Source organism: Ornithorhynchus anatinus, chromosome 5 (genome assembly GCF_004115215.2).
Source record: "Ornithorhynchus anatinus isolate Pmale09 chromosome 5, mOrnAna1.pri.v4, whole genome shotgun sequence".
NCBI lineage: Eukaryota > Metazoa > Chordata > Mammalia > Monotremata > Ornithorhynchidae > Ornithorhynchus > Ornithorhynchus anatinus.
The window spans coordinates 43136208-43149757 of NC_041732.1; the positions used below are offsets into that span (position 1 = coordinate 43136208).

Sequence of the window (13550 nt, forward strand, 5' to 3'; positions counted from 1 at the left end):
CTAAACATTGAATTTGTCCAGACAAATCAGGTATTTCCAGTTAATAGTCAACTGTTTAGTAATTTACTCACTGGGTCAATTCAATGTTTTAAGTTCTTCCTAGCTGATTTATGGTTTCGCACTCTAGAACATATTTTTATTATTCATTTTAATTCGGCTCTGAAAAATCACAAAAAAAATATTCATCTACAATTGTGGTCAAAATGAAACAGAAAGGAAGCCCATATCTGATCAGTTCATCAGTAGTTAATGAAGTCATTTTTGTTGTCAAGCATTTCAAGGAATATCTTACAATACTGAAGTGACTTTTAGGCTAAGTAATCCACCTTCTAATAACAACCCAAAATTCATGAGTGTGGGTAATATTTCAGATTACTGTAATCATTTATTCATTTTTAAAGTTTTACCTTACAGTTAAATCACTCTAATTCAAACCAAGGGAGGCATCCTAAATAGTGCCCTCTGAACTGTAGAAGCAGCTTTAAAAATGCAATTTTGTTCGTCTATATGCCACTCTTACTCCTACTGAATATATAAGTTACGCAAAGCAGGGTACCAATGACATCAGTTTGTAAAAGGATGAGAACTATTCTCAGCAGGACAGAGGAAATGATCATCCAACTTTCTCATAGCCAACCACCTTGGTTGGAAATAAAGAGTAGTTAGGTGGGGAAAAGTAAATACATGACTTTACCTCTCATATTTCTGGGGAGGAGTGAGAGAAGTAAAAGCTGAGTGATTGGAGAGAGCTGGAATTGGGTTTTCCATTATCTTCTCCCTCTATCTACTCTCTCCTACTACCCCCTTCCCCTCTACGCTCTCCATTTTTCCCTCTTTCTTTCTCTCTCTCTCTCGCTCACCCCACAGACACCTTTTTCATTCCCCCTCCCCCTTACCCTTGCACACACTCAGCAAGAGAAAACAAGATATATTTAGGGTGATTAAATTTTGAAGACTTCCAACACTCACCCTTTTCTGAATTTCTCCCCTTGCCATTCTTCTCTGCTTGGCTACATGGATTTTTTTTCCCTCAAACACACACACCCCTTCTCCACCCACCTTTCTCTGTTGCTGTGCTTCCCCCTCACTCTTTACAGCTACCCCTGCAGAAGCCATTTTCTGTGGATGCTTTCTATGGAAAGTATTATATGACATCACTGAACCTGCAAATCACATGCACCCACCCTCACTAATATGTTGACTAGTCAGATAAAGGTAGACTCTACAACAACTAAACAAATCTGAAATAGAGTTGATAAGAATATAATCCCTTTTCTAGATTGCAACCTTTATTCTCCCAGGGGTCACTTTATCTTGATAAAACTATATAGCCCAATACCACATACTCAGCCAATATTTAACACCTAAATTGAACTGAATGAAATCCTTTATTCTTTAAATGTATTTTACCACTGCAATCCTGAATGTCTTATAGTAAAAAGGAAAAAAAAACCCCTTCTAGATTACTATTATCAAATCTTTTGATGATAAAAATGCTTACACATCTCACTAATGTAACATTAAAAGCTTAAAGACATTTAAAGGGACACTGAAAAGTGTTTTTCATTATTTTCTTCTTTCTCTTTTGTTTCCTGTTTATTCAATAACTTCAGTCATGTTTGAAAATAAAATGTCTCCTTAATTAGGTATATTTCTATTGCACTTCAAATTTTAAAAAACACTATAAAGTGCTAAGTATTATTGCTATTCATGTCCCATTCATTCTTCCCCCACTGCAGGCAGACACTGATTTGTGTCTGCAGAATTAACCATAAGGGCTGAGCTGTTTTCAATAACCACCAAAACATATTTTATTTCTTTAGACATTTAGACATTAGGGACTCTTTAGAGACTGAAAGAGTATAAATGATGGGAGAATTTAGGTCAAATTTAAAGCACTGTAACAGCTACAATATCCCTGTAGAAAATTTCAGCAACTTTGTTGAACTAGATTCACATTTTGTCAATAGGGGTCATACTTATGTGGGTTTTGACATTTTTCCTTTAATATGCACTAAAAATATCCCTTTAGGGTTAGATCCTGATTAATGTATAAAACATGACACTGGGTTCTAATCAATGATGCTAACTGCCTGCAGCTGTTTCCACTAATTTCCAACCCACTCCCTTTTTCCCCAATAAAAAGAAATGACAATTTAAGTCTGTGGATCCATGTAGTTGCAGGAACCAGATGTATTATTTATTATTTATCTGGAAGGAGAGGCTAGAATGTTCGGCTGTGCTATTTACTCCGACAGTAGTAGGACTAACCTTTAACAATAGGAATCTTGCCAGGACATTAGAAGAAGAGACAGAACTGAGTCCTGCCAAAGGAAATAGCTAATTAATAACAAATGTTAAAAAAGAGAAGCCCTGGGAGTGGGGAAGGAAGTAACAAAACGCAGAAGATCCCCATCATAATTTTGATCTGAAAAAGGAGCCCAATCATTAAAACCCATGAACTTGGGTTTTAAAATTTTTCAGTAGATTTCCTTTAATCCTTTAACCTATTCATTTTTAATAGTACCATAGGTATATAAGCATTTTATAGAACCTAGAGTTTCTCAAGTATGTAGCAACGAGAAGAGCTACTGAATTTCATGCTTCAGTCTCATCTGGGCTTCATTTCACCTGAAATGATCTGGAGCTCCCCGCCTATGGTTGTTTCTAGGTCATTTTGGAGCCATCACACCCAGTGGAGATCATGGTAGTTCTGGGCTGTGATTCAACACACACACAAAGACTTGGAGTTTTGGATGAAACTGAATGACCAAGCATGGGAAGCACAACTTGGACCCCTAAGGAAGTAAGGAAGTGATTCCTTTGGGACCCCTAAGCCAGTCTGAAATCGAGGGGCTCTGGTGAAACCACAATGGACAGGGAAATAATTGGTGATTCAGGGCTTTACTGGCTCCCTTTCTATGGACTGAAACCTTCCCTGTCTCCATGCTCCCTCAGCATACACACTTGAACACTTGCAGCAGCCTAATTAAAAATGGAGCATTTTTTTTTTTAATTTCATGGATGAGAGATCTCAGAGTCAGAAATCCATGATCTCTGAAATCCCTGGTATAGTCGGGAATCCTTGAGCAAGGTAGATATTTCCCTAACCATGTCAATGACCAAAAACAGAGTTTGAGCTCATGCATGTAGTCTGAGACCACAAAAAGAACTGCAGTCATCTATTACACGCCATCTTTTTAGCAACATTTATACTACAAACTTTGTTGTATTAGACTCTTTCAGGCACTTAATACAGTGCTCTGCACTTAAATGCTCAATAAATACCACTGGTTGATTACATCACTGGACACAATTCTGCACTAAGGTTATTCAGCACTATTATGAAGAACAGCACCCAATTCACAATTTGAACTCAATAAATACCACTGGTATATGCTCAATAAATACCACTGGTTGATTACATCACTGGACACAATTCTGCACTAAGGTTATTCAGCACTATTATGAAGAACAGCACCCAATTCACAATTTGAACTCTTTTAACTACAGAAGAAACAGTTTTCATTTAATAATGTGATATATTTGGTGAAATGAATAAAATCACTGCAATTGAGAACGAAAAGCATACTAATAGTGGGATCTTATTGTGCATGTGAGATTTTTCAAAAGATGATGTGATCTGTTACCCACTAGTTCAGTTTGAATTCTTTTTTATAAATTTGTCTCTAAAACCTTTATATACTTATTTGGATTATAAAAGCTCATTGTGGGAAGGGAATATGTCTACCAATTCTATTGCATGAAACTCTCTCATGAACTTAGTACAGTGCTCTAGACACAGTAAGGGCTCAATAAGTACCATTGACTGATAACTTAGAGCTTTTTTCCTATAAATGTGGAGATGTTAAGGTTGTTAAGATGTTAAGAAATGATTATATACCCTTATTCTTACCTGTAGTAGATACTCCATATTAAGCATCAGGACCCATATAACAGAAGCAGCATGGCCTAGTGAAGAGAACATGGGCCTGGGAATCAAAAGGACCTGGATTCTAATCCCAACTCCACCACTTGTCTGCTTTGAGACCTTGGGCAAGTCTCTTCGTTTCTCTGTGCCTCAGTTCCCTCATATGTAAAATGGGGATTAAGACTGTGAGCCCCATGTGGGACACAGACTGTCTCCAAAGTGAATAACTTGCATCTACCCCAGTCCTTAGTACAGGGCACATGTACTGTACTGATGGGGGGAGGGCACATAGGACTGTCAGAACCCCTGGACAGCAGCTGTCATCAGATGGACTTTGTTTCCAAGGACATGCATCCTGAATGGCCTCAATTTAATGGCAAAAAGACCCTGTCTGCAAGAGTTCAAACTAGGCCTTTTGGACCACTTTTCTGAACTTTGATAAAATTGATTAGCTAGCATGCCACTTTTTTATTATTTTGGAACCAACTGATAAATCAATAATATTTAAAAAGTGCCTTCAGTGTACAAAACAATGGCGATAAACAGAATTAGAAAACAGGCTCACTTCCTTCAAGGAGCTTGCAGCCTTATGGGGGAGATAAACACAAAATAATTTACAAAGACAAGAAGAAAGAAGGAAAAATGGATATGTAGATGGGTGAGTGCACAAATAGTAGGGGAGGTAAGTCAATTTGTGCAGATGTGCCAAGGGTAGAGGTGAGAGTGCAGGTACATAGTAAGCACTGAAATACCATAAAAAACTCTGCTTATAACAAAGAAAAGGAGGTTAGAGAAAAGAGGACAGTCAGAAGGAGAACAGTAAATAGGTTATGAAGGTGATTGTAAAATCCTACATCTTCCTCTGACTCACTATATGATCTTGGACAAGTTATTTGATCTCTCCATGTCTTAGTTCCTTACACGTAGAAATACAGTAGTTTGGACATGGTCTAGGCAAGGGGAAGGCTGATTAAACAGTTTCAGCATATCCAAAAAAGGTTTTTGGATTTTTTTTTACAAGATCTTAGGTCAGTTTGATATTTAAAGAGTGATCTGATAAAGATTTTCTAGCCAAGAATAAATCCAGTAGTTCAAATCTACCACCAAATAGCCTTCAAGAAAGATGGTTATTCACTCCAGTGAAGAGTATTGCTCCAGGGTATATTACATATTGGCCCACATAATTAGTTTTGAAGATTCTGCTGACCTTTAGTAGATAGGGAAATAAAATAAGTGCTATTCCAGCAGTCTTTATTAGTCATGCTATGTACACAAGAACCTCTGTTAAAAAAATGATTTATCCAAACAGTATGCAACATATATTTTAAAAGGAAGAAAAAAGTAAATCTGATAGTTGTTCTTCTGATAATTAATTTTTTAAAGATGCCCAAATGGTGATATATGAGAGGTGGGTGATGGAGTCTCAATCTAAGAAATTATATTCTGGGTTTATTACCCAGCAAAAGAGATAAGCAGCACAGTCAGTTCTTTTCTTCTTCCTTTGAAAACTAAGTTAAACATTACAGCTATCTCTATCAACAAAGCAATTGTAATGTTTCAGTGTTTGGGAGAAAATTATCGAGCCATTACCAAGAATTTCAACTAAAAATTTAAACTATACTAATTTTATTTTCAGTGTTCCTCTAGCCTAGTATGGCCTCTGGAATTTAGCCTGAAGGCTTGTTACAGCTTTTGTACCAAAGATGTAACTCCAGAGATGAAAAATGGAAATCACCCACACAGTACTGTGGCAACGGAGTATATCAAATATTTTTAGCATTTATACCACCTTTATACTGTACAATGTTTTCAACTTTTCACCAATATCATTTTCATGAATATTGATAGTAATAATTACTCCTATTTTTTCCTTTCCCCTATGTCATCCCCATAGAGTAAGACATTCCATTTTTACAGGAAAGCAAGTAAACCAAAGAGATCAAAGATTTTATACTAAGTTCCATAAAAACATGTGTTCAGAAGGCAAGCAGGCTTAGGTGAGCAATATCTGTCTGAGAAATGTTGAGAAACACACTTGAGGATGACTCTCAACCCTACTCCAATCTCACAATCTACCTCAGGAACTAGAACACCAACATGACTTCCTAATTGATGTAGCACATTTGAGGGTTTTCCACCACATTGTCAACTTTAAGGGCCTCACGTTAGTCCCAGTGGTCTAGCCAGGCTGGTGGCAGGATGGGGGGAGGGCACATAGGACTGTCAGAACCCCTGGACAGCAGCTGTCATCAGATGGACTTTGTTTCCGAGGACATGCATCCTGAATGGCCTCAATTTAATGGCAAAAAGACCCTGTCTGCAAGAGTTCAAACTAGGCCTTTTGGACCACTTTTCTGAACTTTGATAAAATTGATTAGCTAGCATGCCACTTTTTTATTATTTTGGAACCAACTGATAAATCAATAATATTTAAAAAGTGCCTTCAGTGTACAAAACAATGGCGATAAACAATTAGAAGACAGGCTCACTTCCCTCAAGGAGCTTGCAGCCTTATGAGGGAGATAAACACAAAACAATTTACAAAGACAAGAAGAAAGAAGGAAAAGTGGATATGTAAATGGGTGAGTGCACAAATAGTAGGGGAGGTAAGTCAATTTGTGCAGATGTGCCACGGGTAGAGGTGAGAGTGCAGAAGTGCTCAGTTGATGTAGTTAAACCTGGAAAGGCATTCATGAGCTTCAGTATCAATGCCACCAGAGCATACTACAGGAAATTTCAGTGTACTCTTCATTTCCTCACTCAAACTATGTAGTATTAGTACATCCAATAACATCCTGCTCTGGGCTATAGTTAGGCAGGTAGGGCTTAGCCCCCAAATTTTGTTCCCCTAAAATGTCTTTAAAACTCCATTTTGGTGAATTTATTCTTATAAGAAATACCCTTGAATCAACTGTGAACAATGTGAAAAATTTCATGGATTTTTATGATTCTTTTAAAGAATAGTTCTTTGACAGGACAATTTCAGGCCTTTGTAAAAGATTAGCTATGAATTAGTAATGAGGCCAGCATTATGCCTGGGATTGGCTTACCCACGAATGTGTAGAAATGTGACAGTTAGAAAGGAAATTGGGTGGAAGAGAGCATAAGCAAAAAGCAGCTAAGATATTATATATCCAGAGATTCATGAAACAAAAACACTCATATTCACCACACACATACAGTGCATGAACCTCCAAGGCAGTAATTTAATGGTTGACAACTGGGTTTTGTTTGCCTAGCAACTAAATAGTTCCAATATTCAACAAGTCAAATGGACAAGTTCCACTATTGGCAATCATTCTGTAGCAAGATTGTGTATCATTTCTATAATGATAGAGAGCAGAATAGGTAATGCTCACTTAAACTTTTCCTTTATTGCGATTTGAGGTACAATCATTTTTTTTCCTTTCTACATACAAGATTGAACAATGCTGGCCCCAGTACCACCATTTTTATAGGAACGTTGAAAATGCAATTGGAATACATTAAAGGCAGCTCCCAAAGGTGACAAGTTTTGCAATTTACCATAGTCAAAGATATGAAAATTGAAAGCCAGTTGAGAATTTCTTAAGATGGCCTCCTTAAGTCACTCTGGGTAACAATACTGAGAACAAAGAGAAAACAAGAGATGTAAATTCAAACTTTATACATGGAGGGAGAGGATAAGTGATTGCATCCACGTGATAGCAGTTTGGATGGAAAGGAAAGGGCAGATTTTAGCAAGGTTGTGAAGGTGGAACTGACAGGATTTAGTGATGGACTGAATATGTGGGTTGAACGAGAAAAAGAAGTCAAGGATAATGCTAAGGTTACAGGCTTGTGAAACAAGAAGGACTGTAGTGCTGGTCTACAGTGATGGGAAAGTCAGGAGGAGGACTTGTCTTGTCTAATATGTACTCCAATCCTGAGTCACAGACAGTTACTAAACAAGAAGGATATGCTGTCAGAAGTTGCCCTAACAATCCACTTCAAATTTCCATGACTGTGAAGAAGGAATTTCAATATGTCATTCTTGACCATAACAGTGATTCAGAATGGTATGTTCTAGTTCTTATTCATTTTCATTGATTACATAGATTGGCTTCCTTTGCATCATACTTGAATTAACCCTTACATTCCTACCCTTCCCATCATTTGAAAAAGGAATAAAAGGGATCTCTTCCCCTGAAAAATATTCTCAAACACTTGAAATTCGCTTGGGGGAATTCAGTGATTGGCAGATCAAATACAAGTGCTGAAACCAACAACCAACCTCACTGACTTATTCCCAACATTAGAAAAAAGGGCTTTGGTGGCTAAAAGCTAATGCTCTCTGAAACTCTTCCTACTCTGCCAGATGTATTTAAGTGTTATAAACTGTTCCTCTACTACTGCAGTGTCAGCTCCTTCCAACTCCCATTCTTCTAAAATCTATGGTTGCCTTTTGGCTTTGTGACCTCTTCTGGAGATACAACACAGCCAATGCAGAAGGAAATTGGCTTCATATTAATTGTCTGCAGAGAAAAGGATGGATGTATATAAGCTCTGTAATGCACATGATGAATGCCGCATAAAAAGTTAGTGTCAATCCAATATGAGGAAAAAAAACCCAGCTTAGAAAGCTAAGCCAAAAATTGAAAAACCTGATGTGAAGTTCTAATCCTAGCTCCTGATTTTGTGGATCTATGCTTTGGCCCTGGGAAAACTGTTTCTGAATCTCCATTGCCTCATTTGTAAAATAGAGGATAATTACACTGACCACTTTCACATGACAGTGGTAGGAAAGATTAGGACATTGCAAAACACACAAAGTGTTTTCATTTTTGCAAAGTCAAAATGATAAGCATTGGCTTCTTAACTAAATATAAAATGAATAACATTTCCTTTCTTAAAGTTAAAAAAATTGGCCTGAAGAATATGCATTTTAAAAGATGAGGCTAGGTTAATTCTTTAGATGAAGATATTTTACAAACAGCCTGAAGGTTGAGAATATATTTTGTCAAGAGAAACATAGCTAATCTTATGGGACTAAACTCTAACGATCCATTGCTCCCTGAAAACACGAGCCAAGAAAAGTTGAAGATGATTCCAATGTTAGAATTACAGGCTCTAGTATCAGAGGGGACTAAGGGCTCAATTTTGAGTAATTTTCGAAGGATATTTGGATTGAATAAGGTTTGTAGAATCTGATGCCTGGCCCACAGTGAGCTGTAAGAACTCAATTGTTCTCTTGGAAATACAGACTGAAATTACTATGCCAGCATCACCAAAATGTGCCCTTAAATTTTTCCATGAGCTGCACATTTGAGAGCTAGTCATATGCCTTAATTTAAGGGGATAAAGAAAACATAAGTCTTTTGGGCAAGATCATCAAATCAACTGGTCCTCATAGAAGTTTAGCCTCTACTAAAGGTTAGTATTACTTTGAGGCTGAGAACTGGACTAAATCTCTTTAGGTACCTTCCAGTCTAAGGTTCCTTGTATATCAAAAATACACTGAGAAACGATTTTGCTTTCAGGTTTCACCCAAAGAAGAAATCCCTTATAATTATAATTATTATTAAAAATAATGAAAAATAATTGAATTTGTTAAGCACTTACTATTTGACAAGCACTGTACTAAGTGCTGGGGTAGATACAAGATAATCAGATCCCACACAGGGGTCAGAGTCTTAGTAAGAAAGAAAAGAGCTATTGAATCCCCATTTTGCAAATGAGGGAACCGAAGCACAGATCGGTTAAGTGACTTGACCAAGGTCACAAATCAAGTTGGTGGAAGAGCCAGAATTAGAACGTCTGACTCCCAGGCCTGTGGTTTTTTCTATTAGGCAACATTGCTTCTCTTCTCAAACAAATACAAGGAATACTATTCTTGTTGAAAGACTGTTGACTATAAATAACAGCCACAAAAAAAATCATTACACACAGAAGTAAATGGAGGCTTGATTAAACCAAGAGACCTCAGTGAGGCTTCTTGGGATTATTTATGAAAATCAAATGTCAGAAATTCAGCGATCTAGGCTCCAAACAAAAATTACACTCTATCAGGAACACAGGAGGCTTTCACATACAGGGATGAAGTGGTGGGGCTTCTCCCAAGCCTTTCAGTGAAACAATAAATATATGCCACTCATTACTGATGTTTTATTTGTTACCCTTGGGCCCTTGAAAATTTTATCAATTCCTCTGACTTGTCTAAAGGTGCTCAGTCTTTTAAATTCAAGTTATCACAGATGTTGCTTCCTAATTTGAAAGGTTTCAACTTCAGGCTTTACTCAACATATGTGTTTTGGCTTCCTGCCTTCCCTGGAATATTGAGCTCTGCATCGTACTGCTATTAAATTAATAGGATATTATGACTCTGGTTCTTACAAAGTGTGAACTTATAAATCTGCTACACATTAATTTTTAATTTTAATTTTGCAGGCTACAGTGGCCCTTGGAGATCACTCTATTAGTAAAAACTACCTTATGCAGGTCATTCTTTGCTGTACCATCACTGGGAAGGCCCGTAAAACAATTTTAACATTACCAAAGAGCAAAGGTGCTTTTTCCTATTTTTTAGTATTTTTAAAACAGAAAAATACAGAATTGTATGACATGCAATTAGACAATAGTTGGAGTTAGAGGAGAAGATCAGTTTTCAGAAGGTTTTCTTTTTTGTATGTGTTTGGGGGGTTTCTCTCAACAGCCCCATAAACAATTAAACTGTGCTTGTTTGGGCTAGGGAGGTATTAATTCTAGTCCCTGAAACTGAAAAATCAGAAAATACTTCCATACCATAACTTGGATGGATAGCAAAACAACCTCTGTACTTGTGCTACTAACACTACAATGAGTTTAATGACAAGGACTCTCTCCTTTTATTTATCGAATACAAAATGCCAAGGAAAGCAACCATTGATTCAACAAATTCAACAAGCAAGTATTCAACAAATTTTCCTACAAATTACCCACATGTAATTGAATACATTCACACAGTATCATGCTAGAGTATCATAGACTTGGAAAGGACCACTGGAAGTTTTCTAGTCCATCTCTAAGAAGGAAGAATTACCAGTAATTCCAGTAGCCTCCAACAAAATTCCCTAGAGTCCAGACCTCCTTAACCTCCAGAGAGGGACAAGAAGTGGTTCACTCATGGTGATGAAGCTGTCAGAGTCACACAGACCCTCTCAAAAACAAACAGAAACACCCCTTATTGGTACTGTCATCTTGGGGCAAACAGAGCCATTTGGACTACGGAGATCAATCCCTCCTCTTTCAAGTTACCCTGCATTCCACTTCCATCCAGGCACCACCACAGACATAGAGTCACTTTAATGGAAGAGGGAGTAACAAGCCCTGACTCAGAAATCCTTTTAGTGGACTGGAAAGTTGAACTGAACTGGAGATCATAAACTCAGAACTTCTGTTTCCCATTCTAGCACTAATGATTTCTTCCTCTATCATCAGGACATAAACTGGAAAGAATAATCTTCTAAATTTGGTTAAAGAAAGTGGGTTGTCCGATGTTGAAGAGTTGAGCCACCTTCTTAAAATGGAGGCAGAGAGAAATATTGAATACTCCTATACCTTTGTTGCCCAACAAAATTTTACATTGTGCTGCTATTCTCACCTCATAGACATCAAGAATTGTTTAAATAGGTCCCTAATTTATTATGTTCCCCTAGCATCTAGTTAAAAGCACCAATCAATCTCAGTTTTAAGACTGTAAGCTCAAAATGCACTTCACATTAAAAAGATGAAAAATGTTCTGCAATACATGCCCAGGGACATGTCTCCAAAAAACTTTATAATTAGTCATTAGCTATCAAATTTGAATTAAGGACATCTATATATACTTTGTCTGCACTATGCACAGCATGTTATAAAGAAACAGAAGGGCTGCCAAGTAACTGAGTGCCTGCAGTCGTGTACCACAGTGCAGGCCATAGTCTATAGCTAGAACCCCACATTGTACTCAATCACTTAATCATTCTGTAGAGATCAGGAAATTACTTTCCAGACTCATCCAGTGATTTATACCCTAATATTCATGAAGCGAGTTACAGCATTTGGGGGCAAAAATTGGAGAAAGGAAGCAGTTCCAGGGTAACCTGAACCTACACATAAACAAATCATTCAACAACATCATTCAAGTTACCAGAATAGGTTGTTTCCACATCCCCTGTCCACAAGGGAACAATGTATCCATCAGGGGAAATGAAGACCCCAGAATTGGTCAGTGGCATTTGGGAGACCTAGGTGAAGACATATGTTGATCTTAAAAGGTATTTCAGCATTGTTTGAAGAACTAGTTAATAAGACTGTTTAGATGTACTTACATGAAGAAGTGTTTGTTCCTTCTGTTGACACAGATATTTTATTTGGGGGCTCTAAAAAACAGAAAAGGGAATGGAGGTGTTATACTGTCTTACAGGAGAACCTGAATTCTGAACTCAGGAAAAATCCAGGTAAAGTTTCAGAAGCAAAAGAAGAGCTGAGCCATTCCAAAGTGATAATCAAGGAGTGTAAGAAAAATGCTAAAGTCAATGATGAGAAGAGCATAGTCAAGGAGTGTAAGAAAAGTTTCACGCCAGTGGGCTTCAAGTGAAACCTCAGAGGGCTGAAGAAGAGATAGAATAGCCAATATAGTTCATGTTGTAAGTAAGGAAGTGGTTTAACCAAGCAAAATATAGTTGCCACAGACCAGCTCCAGTCACCTCTCTTCAAATGTGTGGATTATGTTCTTAGGAAAAAACCCTGTTAGGCCCAAATTGCACCTTGCCTTACACCTTCCCCAATAACGTGCTATTCCCACTATCATTTCCTCTGACACCATGCCAAGTTCTATCTAGAACTGTAGGAAGAACAAACTCTATTTCCTCCATGGTTTTCTAGTCAAAGCATGCAACCCAACCATGTATTCCTGGAGAACCAACAGTACCACACTCTTGCAACTCTAAAAAAAATCCTGTATTTTGGCTACCAACTCTAAGCAAATCCATTAGAGAAGACAGAAACTGGGACGATTCTGAGAGTGGGAAGCAATTAAATAACTGCTGAGTCTGAACAATCCCTGAATCACAGAGATGCATATGTTAAGGGAAAAGACAAAGAACCTCCTAACACATGCTTAATGGAAGGAGGTGACCATTTTTAGGCCAACTCCAGCAACTTGAACCTGCCTACATACCTTGATCAAACAAAGAAAAAAGCTCATGCAAAGTACCTCAGGGCAATCAAGCAAGGAACAGATAAGGAAGGTGGAAACAGAAAGCCAAGCTCATATATTCAAGTCACATTTTAATTTCCAAAGCTATGTCAAAAAAGGCCACTCAAGGCAGGCTCAACAGAAACACCTTTTTATATTTAGGGAGTAGTTCAGAAGGATGGGGGGGTGCAGCGGGGGAGAGAAAGGCAGGAAGAAAAGTGAAACTTAGCTGAGGGTGGAGGGAAGAAAAATATAGGTAAAGTGTAGGTCATGAAGGAATGTCTTCCCATTAAGTCATATGCCACAGTAAGCCTATGCTCAGGTGTATACACCATGTTCCATTTAAACTCCATTCTTCAGATAAAAGTCACACATAATAGCTGAAAGAGCATAGATAGGCCAAACACAACTAAGGGCCTCAAGTAATGTAGCCTCCACTTCTCT

General features: G+C 37.7%; 1 protein-coding gene across 4 annotated transcripts in view; it reads right to left on the reverse strand.

Annotated features, from left to right (window-relative positions):
• NRG1 (neuregulin 1) overlaps nt 1-13550 on the reverse strand; it is a 1057599-nt gene that overhangs the window by 144622 nt on the left and 899427 nt on the right. For 2 of the 4 annotated variants that reach the window (XM_039912020.1, XM_029065522.2), the window contains exon 5: nt 12238-12288. The exons of the other annotated variants lie outside the window; for them this stretch is intronic. In XM_039912020.1, coding sequence (XP_039767954.1) covers nt 12238-12288 — 51 coding nt within the window. The remainder of the gene's footprint in view (nt 1-12237; nt 12289-13550) is intronic. 4 annotated transcript variants of the gene reach the window in all.